General features: G+C 40.8%; 1 protein-coding gene across 1 annotated transcript in view; it reads right to left on the reverse strand.

Annotated features, from left to right (window-relative positions):
- Positions 1 to 19,490, reverse strand: part of THSD7B (thrombospondin type 1 domain containing 7B) — a 528,825-nt gene that overhangs the window by 435,385 nt on the left and 73,950 nt on the right. The window contains exon 2 of the mRNA XM_087920301.1: positions 4,546 to 4,720. Within this exon, the coding sequence (XP_087776427.1) occupies positions 4,546 to 4,684 (139 nt within the window). The 5' untranslated portion in view covers positions 4,685 to 4,720. The remainder of the gene's footprint in view (positions 1 to 4,545; positions 4,721 to 19,490) is intronic.

Here is a 19,490-nt window from a genome sequence, read left to right on the forward strand (position 1 = left end):
CTAGCCTACTTATTGAATACCTCTGAAGAAAACACTGCTTTAGTCTGACATTTGAATTAAATGAAGTGAACCAAAAATTTGAGGTGAATATAATCACATTTTCTCAATGTTTGAACTCCAGCTAATTGTCTATCTAGCAGAATTCTTTCTTGGCGTTTTTTTTTTTAATAGAGACAAGACTTTAGCCTGTCATTTTGCTTTTTTAAATTGCACTTTTAGTTTTTTTTAATTGAACTTTCATTTTTTTTCTTTTGTTTTTAGCAATTGCATTCTTACTATATGCTGCCTTGAATATCATTCTTCAATAGAAAAGTAAATTTTCATTCACTAACTTCATTATGAACAGTCACTTCATTACTGTTTCCCTAGGGCTATCACATATGGACTATGAAATCTGGCAGAAAAGATGGCAGAAAAGAGCTAGGAGTTGCTGACATATAGAGTTTATCCAGATTTTTGAAGCCCACATATGATAACCCTAGTTGGCCCTAATATACACTACTGACTCAAAACTGCAAAGGATTAAATAGCTTATTAAGCCAGAATTTTACCTCAAATATCCAAAGGCTGCCAGCATGTCCAACCACTTGGGTGGGTGGGGGGGAACAGGACCAAATTTTAGTCTATCTGGTTAATAGTAGCAGAAAAGCGGTCTAACTACAATAACATTTTTGCATTTGAAAGAGAAAGCAATCCAAAATAATATTTTGGTCTACTTTTTCAAACCAGATTTTTTAACTTTGATCCAGACCTTACATATATCCACAAATCAGCTGTTGATATGCTTTTTAACAAGGGTCTTGAATACACCATCCATAAAAAGAAAAATCAATCCTTTAAAAAAAACATTTTAAGAATCCTTAAATCTTCTGAGATATTTCAAAACTCGTTGAAGGCTTATCTTCAAAGGTCAACATAACTATGTATAAGACGTATCTAGAAATACTTCATGTTTTATGGACAACAACACACATTTCCAAGACCCTTAAATTTCACAACTATAAACATGGAAATCTGACTTTTCTTAGTTTCTTCTGGAAGCGGTACCTTGCATATTTTCTCCAAAACTGCTCATAAAAGTTCAAATAATAATTATTATCTTTCTAGTATCTTATCATATATATCTTCTACTACCTTAACTTATCTTCCTATTCCAATTCTTTGGAATATTAGGAGATAAGAGCCCATGATATTAACCAAATTTACCTTCAAGAGTGGTTGAGAAGCATAAAGAGTTCCAGCATGGCCAGTCTACAAGAGACAAAAAGTGTGTGTACACGTGTGTGTGTGTGTGTGTGTGTGTGTGTGCATGCACACACACCCACAAGATGAAGAGAGGGCAAGGAAGAATATTTCTTTTTCTCTCTTTCTTTACTCTTAAGCATTTTTTGCATCCCTGGATACTGGAATGGGATAATTCTTTTGACTCTGGTATGGAATCATGTTAATTAACTTAAATAAATGATGAACACTCAAATAGCAGTCTATAGAGAAGTAATGAACTTAATTGAATGATTCCTCCTCCCCTATCCAGTTTTCTTTGATAGCTTCGAATGAAGATAGAGGTGGCTGGGATCACTAGGTCCTCCTGAAAGATACTGTTTCATTTTTATTTTCAATTAGTTATGTTTCCTTTCTTCTTTTTCTCCCTTTCATTTGGTAACTCTTTTGAGCATTAATGATCTTTACATTCTATTTGAGAATATTAAGAAGTTTCTAATAGGTGAAGTCCTGAAAATGTGTACTTTAACCAAGAGTGAAATCTTATCCAATCTCCATGCGGCAAAACAATTTTTAATTTTGTTGGGTAAATAATAACATCTGAGTCGTGAAATGTTAAAGACATGGCACAAATCAGCACTGTCAGACATCCTGAAACCCAACACATATTTTCCTGGAAACATCCAACCAAGAAAATGTAGCTTTTTAAGGAGGTGCTGACAGGTGCAGATGTGTGCCTGAAGCGTGTTTTCACTACAGATCCAAAGCACAGCACATCCCTAGTGACAACACAGATAGATAGAGGGAAATAATTCAAAATCCTTGAATTGTTATCTTTTTTCCCATTCCATCCTTTGGAAAGATGTGTTTCCCTGCATTAAGAAACTTCTCTAAGGAAACAAGCCCCATACCATTATTATTAATGGATTTTCTATCCCTTTTTATCAGAATGCTATAATCAACAAGACACAGCAATATTTGAACCACTATTTCATTTTTTTAAAAAAATGTAATAAAGACATTTCTTTTCCCAAAGCTTTTCTGGAGGATTGTTGGGCTTCTTATATCCTTTGTACTACACACCTAGCAAAGCACCAAAACCAAGAAAAACCCAGACCTCATAAAACTACACTGCCAAAAATCCTTTATACATAAAAATGCACTTGATTAGCTATTGAAACCCAAATTGTGAAATGATGGCTTCAGCATACGGCTTGCTTTCTTCCCCAACTCCCTGCCTCTACTGCATTCAAAATATAAATTGACAAATTAATGCATGATTTTCTTTTCTTCCAGGTTTTTGCTTCTCATCTAACTTCTTGTTCCACACACAAGTAGATGTAACTATCATAGTTTTAGTTACCACAATAACACTGCTTCTATTCCACCTATTTGAAGCTGTTTATCCTAAAAGAGAATCCATCACTACTTACATTTCAGCTTGGAGGGAAGCAGTGAATGCTCTTGTCCTGACCCCTGGTTCTTTCATAGAGGGGTGTGTGTGTGTGTGTGTGTGTGTGTGTGTGTGTTTCATCAGCACTTGGATAAGGGGACATTTATCAAAGCTGAAGCTGAAGCATAGATGGGAGGGACAACTAACCCCTCAGAAGAAAGAAAAGTCAGAAAAATCTAGAGAGCCTTGAACTGAAAAGAATAAATGGAATTTAACTAGGAAAACATACAGGTCTGCATCTGGAGAGGGAAGCTGTAAGATACAAGTATGAGACAGGATAAGCATAAGCGCACCAAGGTGCCTACCGTTCCTGTCCTATTGTTTCTTTTATTTTTATTTTTTATTTTTCTTATACGTATCCATGTATTCATAACTATGTTTTTACTTATGCCTATTATCTTATAAGCAATTGACAGACAGACAGACAGACAGACAGAAAGAAAGAAAGAAAGAAAGAAAGAAAGAAAGAAAGAAAGAAAGAAAGAAAGAAAGAAAGAGGGAGGGAGGGAGGAAGGAAGGAAGGAAGGAAGGAAGGAAGGAAGGAAGGAAGGAAGGAAGGAAGGAAGGAAGGAAGGAAGGATAAACCTGGCTTAACAACAGGAAAGGAATCTGGATTTACTTCTCAATCACAAGCTAAACGTGAACCAGCAATGTGATGAAGCTATTAAAATGTTAAATGCTAGCTTGGGGTTAAAAGAAGGATTTTTTTTTTTTTTTTGCTCTTACTCACTTCTAGTCAGACTCCACCTGGAATATGGGTCTTGTTCTGGGCACCACAAAGGACAGTGACAACCGAAATGAGTTCAAAGGAAGGCAACCAAGATGGTGAGAGGATCTAAAAGTGAAATCCTGTGAGGAATGGATAAACGAACTGGGCACACTTACACAACAGATGAGATCACTTGACAGGAGGGGAGATATAGCAATCTCCAAATATCCAATGGCTGTCATATAGTAGCAGGAGCAGGAGTAGAGGGGGCAATAGATTAAAACTTTAAGAAAAACTAAATTTCTTGACTATATAAGCTGTTAGCCAGTGGAACAGGCTGACACCTGAAGTGATGAATTTTACTTCAATGGAGACCTTCCTTCCAACATTCCATCTGGCAGAAATGTTATAATGGTTCTTGCATAGAGCAGTAGCTTGAACTAGATGACCTTTAAGGCCCCTTCCATCTTTATGATTCTGTGAACTGTTCTATGAAAGCATTCAGGAAAAATCAGGAGGGTAACCTCCTCCATCCATCACCAGAAATATTTCACAAGAAGAGTTCTCCACTCTTCTACTCACTGTAGAATACTTTATGCAACCAGACTTGAAATTCTAGACCTAGAAAACCTAGAACTACGCTGTCTCCGGTCCGATCTCAGTATAGTATATAAAATCATACATTACAAATGTCCTACCTGACAATGAATACTTCAGCTTCAACTATAACAATACAAGAGCACACAATAGATACAAACTCAAGGTAAACCGCACCAAACTTGATTGCAGGAAATACGACTTCAGCAACAGAGTGGCCAATGTCTGGAATACTCTTCCTGACTCTGTGGTTTCTTCCCCAAACCCCAAAAACTTTAACCTTAGACTGTCTACTATGGACCTCACCCCTTCCTAAGAGGTCTGTAGGGGGCGTGCATAAGCGCACCAACGTGCTTACCGTCCCTGTCCTATTGTTTCTTTTTATTTTTCTTATATGTATCCATTTCATGTATTCATAACTATGTTTATACTTATACCTATTATCTTTTAAGCGATTGACAAATCAAAATAAATTAAATAAATAAATAAATCCATTCTTGTGAATGACTGAAGAATCACAATTGTCCAAGCTGTAAATGTCAGTTAAGGATTCATTCATCCCTACCTGTTTTCCAGACAAAGGGAGGTGACGTTCTACCTTCCAGATCAGAAACGTGCAAGAGGAAGAAGGCAAGGACTATTAAGCCCTTTTTCATGTTTTTCCATGCCCAGCGAGCACAAAACCAGCTATTCCTCAGAAACATACTTCAGGAAGATCAATCCAGTTCACTTCACTATGCCTAAAAATGAAAGAAACAAAAGCTTATTAAAGAATATAGTCACCAGTTCATTTTTTAAAAACATATCCTAGAAAGAAAGGGCTTTGGTGTAATTTAAATACAGGAAAGTGCTTAGTCTCTGCCTGCTGCCATTTATTTGATTTTATTTTTTAAATGTCCTAAGGAATTCAAATAATAGTTGTTGCCCCACAAAAATGTAGTCCACTTCAAAATATGTCAATATCTTCTATAAGATGTCCTTATAGAACCACTTGTGATGCTTAGGATAAGGCCTGTGTCTCCATTTCAAGATATGGATGGATGCTCCAAGTCTGCACGCAATTACTAAGTCCTCTTTTGGTAGAAAGAGCTCCTTCACATCATGATTACTGAACAATGACAGCAAGTAACACCCCCTCCCAGGGATCTGAGGTAGGCTACAGATGAAAACTATTAGAATTGCGCACATTTCTAAAACCATTAGGCAGAAGAGGTTCAGAGGCCGTGCAAGCATTGTGTTAATCCACCTTTGTGAAGACTTCTATATGAGTCTCAGAAAAAGATGAGGATGGTTTAAGGAATGTTTTCATTGAATTAATATGGTTCTTAAAGCAGCAGCACTTCTTTTTCAGGCAGGAGCCTGGGAAAGAAAGAAAAAAAAACCCACACTAGTTTAACACAGCGTTAACCCTCTCAGCATCTTTAAGGTATGTGGACGTCAACTCCCAGAATTCCTCAGGTAGCATGTTGTGCTCCTAAGAGGACCATAAGTGCTTCTTACAGATTTTGGAATCGTGCAGACTTAAAAACTATAATATCAGTCTTAAAGTAGTCATATTGCATTTATAAAACAAAGAAAACCCCCAATTTTTCCCCGAGATCTACTCTCAGCTACTATAAATTGGCCTCATTTCCAGGCATGCCTGAATATGCTTCTTAAAGAGATTGCCCACCAACACTCAATAAACTTCATTTTTTTCCTGACGTTTGTTTCAAGATGTCTCCCCACCAACCACCAACTATAATTCTCAGTTCCCAAAGTGGCAATGACCTACATACACCTATTTCTTGAATTAATTCCCTTTGTTGTTTTTTTAAAAAGGATTGTCTGATTATGTGATGAATCTCACATTTGTCAAAGAAAAACAACCAATAGCTTTTTAGATTTCTCATAAAGGTAAAGTGCAAATGGTCATATCCTGAATGTCAAAAAATGTGCTGTGAAGGAAGAACCAAAAAAAACAAAAAAGCTTTTTTCCCCAACAGCAAAATGAATACAGGTCAAACTTCCCAATATTTTACATTTCGTGAGGATTTTTTTTAATTTTGCAAGGATTTATTTATTTTTAACTCTTTATATTTGCTACCAGCTGTTTGTCTTACTTTATTTAAACAGGAAAGTTGTTATCTAATAAAATGTTACTGAACCATCAGCAATAGATTCATATCCAAAAAGATTAATCGCATAATTTTTCTGTTTTTCTTTAAGCTTACTAAATTGTTAATGACTATATTTAGTTTAAAGCAAAACTATTTCTAAACATGTTTATCGAGATTCTCAATCATCCAGGTCATGGTTGTCCTAAAAGAGCTTTTTTTAAAAAAAAGAAAAAAAAGAAACTTTGGGATATTTCTAAACATAAAATGTAAAATTGTTATCCTATAGTGTGCAGTTGTTGATAAGGCAAAGGGTCAGCCACCCAAAATTCAGTTTGTCTATCTGTCTGTTTCTCTGTCTATCTATCTATTACAATTATCACATAAATAATGCAACGGGAGCAACATATCAGTAAAGCGTACATTTTTGTGATGTCATTCTGCTTGGGAAGAAATAATCATATAACTAATCATATATACTAATTTGAGTTTTACTATACTTGAATGTCCAAATCTTTTCAACCACATACTGTACATATTACCTGAAAAATGATGGTGATGGCTAGACAATAGAATGAATTCTTATTGCTTTTGTATTGCAAAGAGACTAGTTCTTCAATACTGGAATACCTGATTTACATTTATTTACAACATATGAATCAGTTGCTTATCATCAGAGGTTATGTATGAATAATTACAGTGGGGTATGGTCATCTATTATTGAAAAATTGTATACAATTTTATTTACATATAAACAAGTCTGAGAATATAAGAACACACACAGATCGATATTGTTTTGCTCTCTTCCTCTTTTCTTGAATTTTTATTAATTATATGTAAGCAAGATATTACAGAAAACCTATAAGCACACATACACAAGCTTACACACTTTTTTTATCCCACTTCTAATTAGGAGCTAAAAGCTATATGCATCATGATCTCTCTATCGATTTTTCCAAAGAACAACAGCTATGTAAGGTAAGTTATGCTAAGAGAGAGTGATTGGCTTAACGTAACCCAGCAAGTCTAAAGTAGAATCTGTTTCTGTACTTCTGGTCTAATATCTAAATCATGACATATCAGGCAAGCTCTGTCTTCATATACAGATATATCCACATGGATTGTTAATACAGTGCTACAAAATTAAATTTTAAGGTCTCCATCATGATACTACCCTTTATATTTAGCCTACTCAGCATGGCATAATTATAATATTTTTGTCTGATTTCATTCATTAATATAACTGAGCAGCATAGTTAATGATAATCATGGAGACAATAGCTTTTAGCTTATATTAATGGAAAAGTAAAATCATGTAAAGATTTTGCCTAATTTGAAATTCAGCATCTGTTCTGATTGAGAAAAATTATTGGGACTATTTGTTATGTTTAATTTAGTTTACTTCTTTAATTCAAAACTGAGGACTTTAAATGCAAACTCCTTGATTTAGGTCTTCTATAGGTCAGGCCAATTTCAAAATTATTTCACCTCCAGCTTCACTTTCTCTCCCTTTCTTTACCGATAGTAGAAACAATGCCTGGAAATCCACAGTTGCTGTTTCAACAAAACTGGAGAGCAGCAGCTTACACCTGTTGCATAGCACTGTCGATTGAACAGAAAATTAAGTCTTAATTAAATTACGGGATTTGGTTGGAAGTCCTCTCCTGCTTAATAACTATGCTTCATCGTGAACCTTTCACATGAGGAATCAAAATCCTGTCGGTTTGTACAATTTTTTTTGAGTTCTCCAGCATTGAGCTAGGACCCAAGGATTCATTCAAGATTGTGCACATACTTTTTCTGTTGAAGGACTGGGTGCATTTCAAAGCCTGCCTTCCTCTCAGCATCTATTATACAGGTGTCCTTAGAGCATTTTTAATAGTGTGTAATATGATGTATCATGGGACCAATCTCAGAGCTTCAAATACCCAAACATAAACATTTTAAGGCCCGCATTCTTAAGGGCCTAAAGTCCTGGCTCTGCCATTTTGCCTGGGGCCCCAGTGGAGGAACAGCACAGAGGAGATGGTTGATAGAGTAACAACAGATCCCCTCATCCGCCCCAGCCCTCCTCCTCTGTTCTTAGGTTTCAGTGTCTGATTTTAATCATGTTTTAGTTATATTTGTATAGACATATTTTTTTGTGACTGTAAACTGCTCAGGAGTTACCCTATGGGAAGATGGGTGGTTCATGGAATCTGTTCAAATCTAACATTCTATAAAGCCCTGGAGGTGCAATGGTCAGAATGTAGTATTACAGGCTAATTCTGCTCATGGCCTGATGGAGCTCAAGGCTGTCCCAGCCTTCCATTCTTCCAAGATAGGTAAAACAAGGATCAGTTATAGGCTGACGTTGTAAACCTCCCAGAGACTGTTGTTTGCTATCCAAAGAAATTTTAGAGAATAAATGAAGCATCAATTGACGCAAGTATTGTTATTTATTTATTTATTCATTCATATCCTGCCTTTATTAATTTTTACAAATAAGGCAGTGATTTATCCAACACTCTCTTCTTCCTACTTTCCCTACACAACAACAACCCTATGAGGTGAATTGGGCTGAGAAAGCTAAATATATATACAGCAGAACATATTTAAGTAAACATGCTAAGTTAGCAAAATTAAAGTTATGTCCCTGGAACTTACCAAAGTTCCCAACCAGGTCCGTGCTTACTGCAGCAGCTGCAGGGTCAGGTCAGCCGCTGGTGTTCATTGAAGCCTGCTCCCAGCAGCGCTGACATGTACAATTCAGTCCTTTATTCATTGAATAAAGTCTTGCTGCTTTAATGCCTGGAGCACACAGGCCGCAGCCTTCGCCGTGGAAAGCTCACGCCAGCAAAAGCGAAAGTAAGAGCCGCTCGAAAGCTACAGGAAAGTGAAATGCTACGACAGCCCTGAAGCACAAAAGAGCGCGCGAACTGAATTTCTTGCCGGCTTCTGCAGCGCGGTGCTGTTATTCAGTCAACGCCCACGCAGGCAAATTCAAAACGCTGCCAACGGCCGTTGCAGCAAGTCACGTTCGTTAACCCAGAGAGAGAGAGAGGCTCTGTGGAGCCTCTCCAGAGCTGAAACACTAGTCTGGCAAGCCACCACAGCAGCCACGTTCAGCCCTATCAGCCTGCAGCAGCAGCTGCCTCCCTCACCTGGAGCACAGAGGGTTGTCACCCAGAGAGAATTTACAGCCCTGAAACCAACTGGAAGTCACAACATGAATTCCAATCCAGCTTTCCCACCGTTCAAGCCTGATGAAGAGAAGTGGAGAGTCGTACAAAAATCGCTTTAACCACTACATCATGATGCCATTGGCCTAGCTGATGCAGGAGAGCACAGGAAGAAGTCATACTTCCTCAGCTACTGTGGAGCCACAGTCTTTGATACCGCCACAGCACTCGTCGCACCACGTGAGTTAAAGAGTGTGCCCTGGGCAGAGTTGCTGGAGACCCTCACCAATCATTACTCCCCCAAGCCTTCGCAGATCGCCAGACGCTTCGCATTCCGGATGAGGAAGCAAACTGGAGGGGAAACCATCAACCAGTACATGGCTGCCCTGAGGACTGCCGCCCTCCACTGCGAGTTCAGAGACTACTTAGATGACATGCTCCTCGACCAGCCTGCGTCTGCGGGGTCAAGGACCTTCATCTCCAAAGGCGGCTGCTAGCCAGGAAGGACCTCAACCTCTCCCAGGCCGTCGAGGAAGCCTTGGCTGCAGAACTAGCAACCCAGTCAGCTGCAGAAATCCAAGGCCCAGTCTCCAAGCCCAGCTGTGCCACCATCCACTCGGAAGTGGTAATCAACGAAGATGACCCTAGCGATCAGACAGACGTCCACCGCCTCGCCCAAGCCAAGCAATCACAGGTGGCTATCAGACAGGAAAGCAGCGGGGCGCCCAAGCACATCACCCTGTGCCTATCCTGTGGCGGACCTCACGCGAGGGCCTCATGCAGATTCAAGAGTGCCACGTGCAACAATTGCCACAAGAAAGGCCACATCGCCAGAGTCTGCCAGGCTGCGCACAACCCAGCACCAAGGTATCCGCCTTTTTCCCATCCTGGCTCGCAAAGGCAAGTACTAAACTGTCGCACTTGTTTCCATGCTAACCACACCTGTCATTCTATCAGTAAAATCACACTTTCCATTTTATTAGAAGGTAAACATTGCCGCATGGAGGTTGACACGGGGTCAGCGCTCTCAATCATTTCGTGGAACACACTCAAGAAGATCCAGCCCACACTATCCAGAAACCAGCTCCAGAAGTGCCAACTCACCTTGAGGGACTACCAGGGGAAGGACATCCCGGTACTTGGCAAAGGCAAGTTCCTTGTTAATTTTAAGGCTTTCAAAGGCCATCTGCCTCTAGTGGTAGTTAACGGCAACCTCCCCAGTCTCCTGGGGCTTGATTGGTTCCCCTATCTCGGCCTTGAGGTAACAGGGGTCCATGCTGTCTCGGCCTCTGACACTGACTCCTTATTCACTGACTACTCCGACGTATTCAGCAATGAGTTAGGGTGTTATAACGGAACCCCCATCTCATTTTCAGTAGACCCCAAGCAGTTCCCGTGCGGCTGAAGCCACGTAGGGTACCATTCGCCATTCGGCCTAAGCTGGACGCAGAACTTGACAAACTGTTAAAGCAAGGAGCCATTGAACCCACAGACTTCGCCAAATGGGAGACACCAATTGTCACACCCCTTAAGAAGGATGGCAGTCTGAGAATTTGTTCTGATTACAAAACAACAATTAACCGCTTTCTACAAGTTAGCGCTTACCCAGTCCCGGTCATTCAGCATTTACTGCACACTTTTGAGCCTGGCACCATTTTTGCCAAATTACAAACCATTGTAACCCACAGGGGTGCATTCAGGTGCAGGCATCTCCAATTTGGCGTAAGTGTTGCCCCAGGCATATTTCAGTCCCTGATGGAACGTATCCTACAGGGCCTCCCTGGCGTGGTACCCTACTTCGACGATATATTGGTCTCGGCCAGGGACAGACCCCAACTTTTCCAGAGAGTCAGAGCAGTGCTAGACAGGTTCAGACAGCATGGTCTCAAGTTAAAAAGGAAAAATGTGCCATTGCCACTAGACAGGTGGACTTTCTAGGCTATAGAATTGACGCATCAGGCATCCACCCCTAGAATCCAAAGTCAAGGCAATCCATGAGGCACCCACTCCAACCTCTAAAGCCGAGCTACAAGCCTTTTGGGATTATTAAATTTCTATGCATCGTTTCTACCTCACAAAGCCTCAATAGCAGAGCCCTTACACAGGCTTTTAGATAAAAAATCACCATGGCACTGGGGACACAAGGAAGACACCGCATTTCACGCAGTCAAGTCGCTACTCACATCAGACGCTGTCCTCATACAATTTGACCCACGACTTCCCTTAGTATTAGCAGCAGATGCGTCCCCTTATGGGATTGGAGCTGTATTAAGCCACAGACTATCCAACGGCTCCGAGGCACCAATCGCCTTCTTCTCCAGAACACTCTCAGCAACAGAGCGTAATTACAGCCAAATTGATAAGGAGGCTTTAGCCGCAGTTGCAGCGGTAAAGAAATTTCATGAATTCCTTTTCGGCCACGACTTCAAACTCATCACAGACCATAAACCTCTCCTGGGTCTGCTTTCCGGAGACAAGCAGACCCCCCAAGTGTTGTCCCCCAGGATGACGAGATGGACCTTGTTCCTGGCGGCATACTCGTACAAACTCATCCACCGCCCAGGGAAAACTTTGAGCCACTCTGATGCCCTCAGTCGCTGCCCCCTGCCAGCTCCAGCTGAGGATCCAGCCCCTGTCCATGCCATCTTCGATGTCACCGAGATCAACCTTCCCGTCACCGCCCTCGACATCGCCACCAAATCTAAGGCTGACAGAACAATTGCCCAGGTACTGGACTGGGTGAGGAGGGGGTGGCCGGGCACTAACCTTGAAACCGAATTCACACCTTTTAAGACCCGTCAACAGAAACTATCTAGCTTACAGGGCTGCCTGTTGTGGGGCACCAGAGTCGTTATCCCGGCCGCACTGTGCACACCAGTCCTAGAGGCACTGCACGAGGGACACCAGGGCATCGTCCGGATGAAGGCGTTAGCTCAAAGTTACGTCTGGTGGCCCGGCCTGGACGACAACATCGTCAAGTGGGTAAGCTCTTGCCAGCCCTGTCAGGAATCCAGACCAGCCCCTCCAGTCACCACTCCCACCAAGTGGGAGAGCACCAACGCACCATGGTCTAGGCTTCACATCGACCTAGCCGGGCCAATGCAAGGTAGAACCTTCTTGGTGGTTGTAGATTCATACTCCAAGTGGATCGATGTGGCCCAACTATCCACCACCACCACGCAAGGAGTTACTAAGGCCTTGACCCGGCTATTCGTGACACACGGTCTACCGGACACTATAGTCTCAGACAATGGCCCCCAGTTTGCCTCAACGGAATTCAGCCGCTTCGCCACCAACCTTGGCATTCGACACATCCTCACGGCACCCTTCCACCCTGCCAGCAACGGATTGGCAGAGAGAGCCGTTAGGTCCACAAAGGAAGCGCTAGCCAGATTCAACAAAGAGGACTGGCATCACAGACTCTCCCGCTTCTTATTGAGCCAACACTCAACCCCATGCACGGTCACCAACAAGTCACCGGCTGAACTCCTGATGGGTAGGCACCTAAGAACTGTGTTGGATAGGCTACACCCTCACTATTGCCCTGACACCCCTCTTGGTTCAATGGCAGGGGTCAGAGATTTTGTCTTGCAGGAACGTGTCTTTGCAAGGAACTACGCCGGAGACCCACTGTGGATACCGGGGGAGATCGTGGCCATCACCGGTCCCAGGTCGTACTGAGTCCAGTTGGAAGACGGCCGCATCTGGAGAAGGCACCTGGACCAGCTCAGGAAGCGCCAAGGTACCCTCGCCAGTGTGGGGCCATGGGCACAGGTCAGCTCCCAGGTACCACACCAGACCCTCATCGGAGACCATCCCAGGGATTTGTCGCCTTCACCACCCGAGCCGGGAGAACGGGCTACAGACCGAGACTGCCCGGTGGATCCACCACCCGTGCCACCTAATGGGACCACGGCATCGCAGACCGGAAGCTCAACACCGGCACCAACGCAGGCCCCCGAGCAAGACCACACTCCATCACCAACCCTACCCGCGTCTTCGAACTCTGGGTCACCCGGTAGCTCGCCCGAGTTACGGCGCTCGGGACGCCAGCACAGACCACCCGCTTATTTAAATGACTATGCGTGTTCGCATCCGGGGGGAAGGGGTGTTATGTCCCTGGAACTTACCAAAGTTCCCAACCAGGTCCGTTCTTACTGTAGGGGCGTTGACTGCTCCTCATTGGCTGACTCACCTCAGCAGCCGGCTATAAAAGCCAGCTGCAGGGTCAGGTCAGCCGCTGTTCATTGGAAGCCTGCTCCCAGCAGCGCTGACATGTTCAGTCCTTTATTCATTGAATAAAGTCTTGTTGCTTTAATGCCCTGGTCTAGCCTCTCATCATTCAATCTACAACAAAAATAGCTCCTGTCTCTCCCAATTTCCTCTATCACTCTGCCTATTATTAATCAACTTTAGTTTGAATCTATTCCCTATGGGTTTCTTGTTCTTTATTCCTAGCATGAGTTCAGCTCAGTTTTATCAGAATTATTCAAGATATTAATGCAGGTTTTCTTCTACAAATATTCTACTGCAGTTTGTTTATCACATCGGAATGCTTTCTGGCAGAATGTCTGGATCCTAATCACTAACCAAGATTGTGGTTTTTCTAAAAACAAAGAGTAAAGATAGAAGAGGTCGAAGAAAGAAACAATAGCTTTTGTCAGGTTGAACTGAGATGCGTAGCTGGACATGCAAAGATACATTCCAAGTTTTGCAATTCACAGCACCTGCCAAGTAAAGAAATATCTGAAGATAACTAATTCAAAGGATTAAAAGTATCACTGGCTGGTATAAAGTTCTTTATACGCACAAGAGCCCTACTTCAAAGTCTCAGCATATTTGTGATAAAGGGAAAGATGGTTGCAAAACCAAACAGATCAGCTGCTCCCTTTGACATGTATATGGAAATTCTGTCAAGTCAGGAAAAAAACTAATAAATTAAAGCACTCTGTGCCAGATCCTCATATCTTGGTGTCAAGCAAGCTATTTTGACTCGCTAGATTCACTCATGAGTTAAATAGCAAAATCAGAATCTCAGTTTTTATAACACAGTCACAAATATTAAAAGTTCACGTAAAGCTTTTAAAAAAAACACACACACAGCAAGATACCATTTGCAGATCTGCCACACCCTGAATAAGTTGCATTATAAAGGCCTCCGATCCTCTTCATCTGTTTCATCTACTGTATACCTCAAGCCTCCAGAAGTTATACTGGCTAATGAGGAGAAATAAAGGAGTTTATTTCTCATTCAGCTGTCTGTCTGTCTGTCAATGTGTCTGTGTGTAACTTCATGTGACTATTTCTTTTTCTTTTAAACTTTATTTACAAGAATTAAAAACATACAAATTTAAAAATACAAAACCAGTAGTGAATACATAACACATTTCTCTTTACATTTGATATCGAATTTGCTAAGTCCTAATTAGTCATTACTGATACTTCTCACATTTCCATTTACTATCACATCTTAATCACTAGATAACTCACAAATCTTCTCGTTAGTTTATAACTATTTATTAATTAATAACACATTCATATCTTTTAAATAATAAATAAAAAGATATAGTGAATATATAATGCTCGTATGGCTATTTCTATATCCGTGTTGTACAGACTAATGGGGGAGAAAATGAAGCAAAGTGTGTGAAGTAAAATGTAGAGGGAATAACTTGAGAGAAAGCTGTCTCCTATCCCTTTTCATTCCCGGCTTTGAAAACAGATGCTTTTTCAATCATCTTAAGGCAGGAATGGATGAAAGCCTGTGCCCACAACAGATGCAAATCAGGGAGCTTAGCTAAAGCAAAGAACTGAAGCATCAGGGAAGACAACAGGAGTTGTAAGGCCGTACACACTCCATTGGAGAAAGCTGGAGGAGAGACTTGAAGGAAGGAGAAAGCAATATAATTTGGAGAGAGACCAGCTGAAAGGAGAACTACAAAACTGGGGCAGAATTTTGGAGAGGAAGGCAATTATCACTGAGTCAGATTTTGTAGAACACCTGGAGAAATACTGTACCTGCTTCTAATTTTGTGGGCTAACTTGCTTTTGGTAAAAAGAAGGGGGGGGAAAGCCCTCCAGGTAGACTCAGGAATAGTTGTTTCATAGTCTACTATAGCCTGATGAGCCATTGATCTCAGAGGCTGTGAATTCTGGGAAAGGTAGCCTAGCACATTTAGGACTCTAGGCTACTACTCTCTTAAGAACATCAACTATTTTTAAAGCAAACCCTTTCAAAGATCAATGTGAACACAAAGAAAAGGCATTTACCTCTTCTATGAGAAGAATCTGATTAATACAACAAGGGTGAGGGGAATAATCTTTACAGCTTTACTCTTGAAAAATCACCTAGAAGCTATTGCTTAGTTTTCACTTTTTCTTTTCATTTTCTTTTTGCTACTTATTTTTTTCTACTCTAATACTACCACATTTTAATAATGCAGAGGCTACTATCTATCTTCATTAAAACTTTCATTGCTGTGACTTTTAACTGGGAAAAATGGGCTAACAATTTTTGAACCAAGGTACTTCAAATGGGCTAGCATACAGAATGTGTCCAAAATTCGGGACCCATGATTCCTGTGGGAATGAAATTTGAGGAAGTTGTGGCTGCTTCAGTGCCGCTAACTTCTGCTGGGCTGCTGCTGTGGTCACATGGTCTTCTTTTTTCAATGTTTTGTGACAATTTCCCAGCCACACTTGCAATCCCCTGCTCCCTTCCACACCCAGCAGCAGTCACTTAGCGGGAAGAGAAGGTAGGGAAAGGGAGGACAGGAGCGGGGGAGGGAAGGGAAGATTTCTGATGCTCGCTACCAAATTCTCACAAGGAAATTCAATGGGGAAGCCAGCAGGAAATCAGAGGTCGATTCAGTTCTCACCACTTTATCTGCCTACTGCTCATTTTGTTTCTCATTTTAGGTAAGAAATAGTTCTGAAATGATGACCAAACAGGGCATAGTTGTCTAGTAGTTCTATAAGCTTTTCCTATATGAGCTCTAAAATATTCCTTCAGTTCTATTGCCATAAAGGGGGAAGAGAAATATGAAGTCCTCTTCGACTTCAACTTTTGAATTTCACAATATGACCTGAAAATATAATGATGAAAGCTTTGTATTTAGAAGTTTAATTACGAACTCAGCTAAGTGGATTATAATGAAAGATATCACCAGCAAGGGAGTCCAAACGGATACATTACAAATATATTAAGGAAAACACCAGAGAATGAACTTTCAATCAGCAAAAAGGATTTTAATTAAAAGAATCGTAGAACAGAATTCTTCTATGAAATGATATTACTCTTACATTCCAGTTATCATTCAGTGCTATTAGCAAAGGCAAAGAAATTATTCCCTAGTCTGGATAATTTCCTTTAAAAAAAATCTATTTTGTTTTTTATACTGGTCTTTTTATGGATCACTGAGAAAGAGATGCAAGTAAAATCTCTCTCTCTCTCTCTCTCTCTGTGTGTGCGTGCGTGCGTGTTAATATGGCATGATACATTTGATCAGTTGCCTGAATACTGTGTAATAAAAATATCATCCAAAGAGTATAATAGGTTCCGTACATTATCAAAAGTTGATACTTAAACACATAATTGAAAGAAATTTAAAAAGACGAAGCTGAGAGCAACATACACCAAAGTATGTTTAAATAGCATGCAGAAACCTGACCTTCAAACCTACCATATTGCATCGTATTGATGTTGAGCATAACATGTGAGAACTCTTACACCCAAATCTATTCAGCCAAAGCTGGGTGTTCTGGGATATTACTTTATGATCAAAGAAAAGGTGGAGATTTGGATTCTTGCAGGAAAATCAATAGCGTTCTACACATTTTTAGAATGAATAAAATAATATATAGCAATATAGATAAACCATAAGAGGAGTCTTTTCATGTAAATTAAATCTGAATGCACCACAAATAAGTTCAAGCATAATCAGGCCCTTGGGTTTGTTCACTTCTTCACAAGCGTTCTTTTGACTGGAATGGATTTCATCAATGCATGGATTTTTTTAAGGATAGATGTCAGGGGTGAGGGTTGAAGGTGGACATGTGAGGAGGAGGAGGGGGACGGGAGGAGAGGAGATGGTATGATGGAGGGAGGGAGGGGAGGAGATAGTATGATGGAATACTATGTTGCTGCAATTTCTTAGGAAGGAGGGAACAGATTCCAAAAAGAAAAGAGACAAGAACAGCAGAGTCCTGAGCTGGAGAGGAGAGGAGAGGAGAGGAGAGGAAGAAAGTGAGGATAGCCATTCCTCGGAACAGGGTTGTCAAACTCCCGGCTTGTGGGCTGGATGCATCACCCACTGGCCACAGCCACGCCCGATTTAGCAAAGGAGGAAAAAGTCTCGATACGTCACCTGATGTGAGTTTGACACCCCTGCCCTAGAATCTCCCAGGATATATCCATCAGGCAGAGACCAATAAGGGTTTGGTCTGGCAAGATTCTGTCTATTGTATGTAAGAAAATAAAGAAATGAACTCTGATTTCACAGATCCTGGCTTAACCTCACAGGAGAGGAGTAAATGATAAATTATTCATCACTCCTTTTCTTTGCACAAATGCTTCATTAAAGTATAAAATGGACACAGTTTGAACTGTGATGATGCCACACACATTTTACTACCTTGACAAAAACTTTCTGAAATTATTGCTTAAGCTTGTCCATTCTTGCTAAATGTACTCGTTACAGTTTTGTACTATGTGCAAGCCATAGATTATTGTGGCTTGTTCAGCAAATCACAGCTTTAAAAAAAACTGCCATTAATAGGTAAGACTGAACCCACTGATTTCTTAAAGCAAGAAATGTCAAGGTTTGCACAGCATGCTGCATAAATCACAGCTGGAGCAGCCAAGCAGTGGTGGGATTCAATTTTTTTTACTACTGGTTCTGTGGGCGTGGCTTGGTGGCCGTGACAGGGGAAGGATACTGTAAAATCTCCAGCCAGAGGTGGTATTTGCTGGTTCTCTGAACTACTCAAAATTTCTGCTACTGGTTCTCCAGAACTGGTCAGAACCTGCTGAATGCCACCTCTGCAGCCAAGGTTCTCTTACACATACTCACAGAAAATAAGGACTGATCACAAAGTGAGCGCAAGCATTTTGCTCATTGCCAATAAATCTAAATTAAAAAGAAGTTAAAAAGACTTTCAACATGTAACCACATTTGAGGGATTTAAGCAGATTTTAAATCCCACTTTATTGCACAAGAGTGTATCGACATAGGTGTTCATAAAAATTACAATTCTCAGACTAATATCTGTACTTTATTTATTTATTTATTTGTATTTATTTGTTTTATTTGTCAATTGCTTACAAGTTAATAGGTATAAGTAAAAACATAGTTATGAATACATGGATACATATAAGAAAAATAAAAGAAGCAATAGGACAGGGAGGGTAGGCACGTTGGTGCGCTTATGCACGCCCCCTACAGATCTCTTAGGAAAGGGGTGAGGTCAACAGTAGACAGTCTAAGGTTAAAGTTTTTGGGGTTTGGGGAAGAAACCACAGAGTCAGGTAGAGTATTCCAGATATTGACCACTCTGTTGCTGAAGTCGTATTTCTTGCAATCAAGTTTGGTGCAATTAACCTTGAGTTTGTATCTATTGTTTGCTTCTGTGTTGTTATGGTTGAAGCTGAAGTATTCATTGACCGGTAGGACATTGCAATGTATAATTTTATATACTATACTTAGATCGGACCGAAGGCAGCGTAGTTCTAGGTTTTCTAGGTCTAGAATTTCGAGTTACTTGTTACTTGCTGGTTTTGCCTTGCACTTTAAAGACTAGTTTTGTACACAAAAGCCTACTGCACAATAAATCCACTGGCTTTCAGTCTGAAATTCTACATGGTTTAGTATGCAAGCTTAGATTTTAATAGGCACTCCACCGCTTCACAGTATGAATGTAGCAGAAGACTCAGTTTTATTGTTAAGCAAAAATCATAGGTGGGAAACAAAATCATAGGCTGTTTTGTGGGACCAAAATTCTAAGTCAATTATTTCAATCAGCTTGATTTTCATCATTCCATCACACAAATCCAGCCACCCATTTTCTTGATATTGTAGCTTAGCATCTAGCCTTACGAAATTTCACAATCCCTTTTGAAACCTGTGCTATTAATCCCAACTCCAATAAATGGTAAGAAGGATCTTCCTAATCTTCCTCAATACCTTGCAGCCAACTTACTTGAAGAATGGTTTGAATGAATATGATCAGGGCCAATCAAGAGTCAATAAAAATGT

The sequence above is a fragment of the Pseudonaja textilis genome, chromosome 1, assembly GCF_049901715.1.
Source record: "Pseudonaja textilis isolate UNSWEBS1 chromosome 1, rPseTex1.2, whole genome shotgun sequence".
Classification (NCBI taxonomy): domain Eukaryota; kingdom Metazoa; phylum Chordata; class Lepidosauria; order Squamata; family Elapidae; genus Pseudonaja; species Pseudonaja textilis.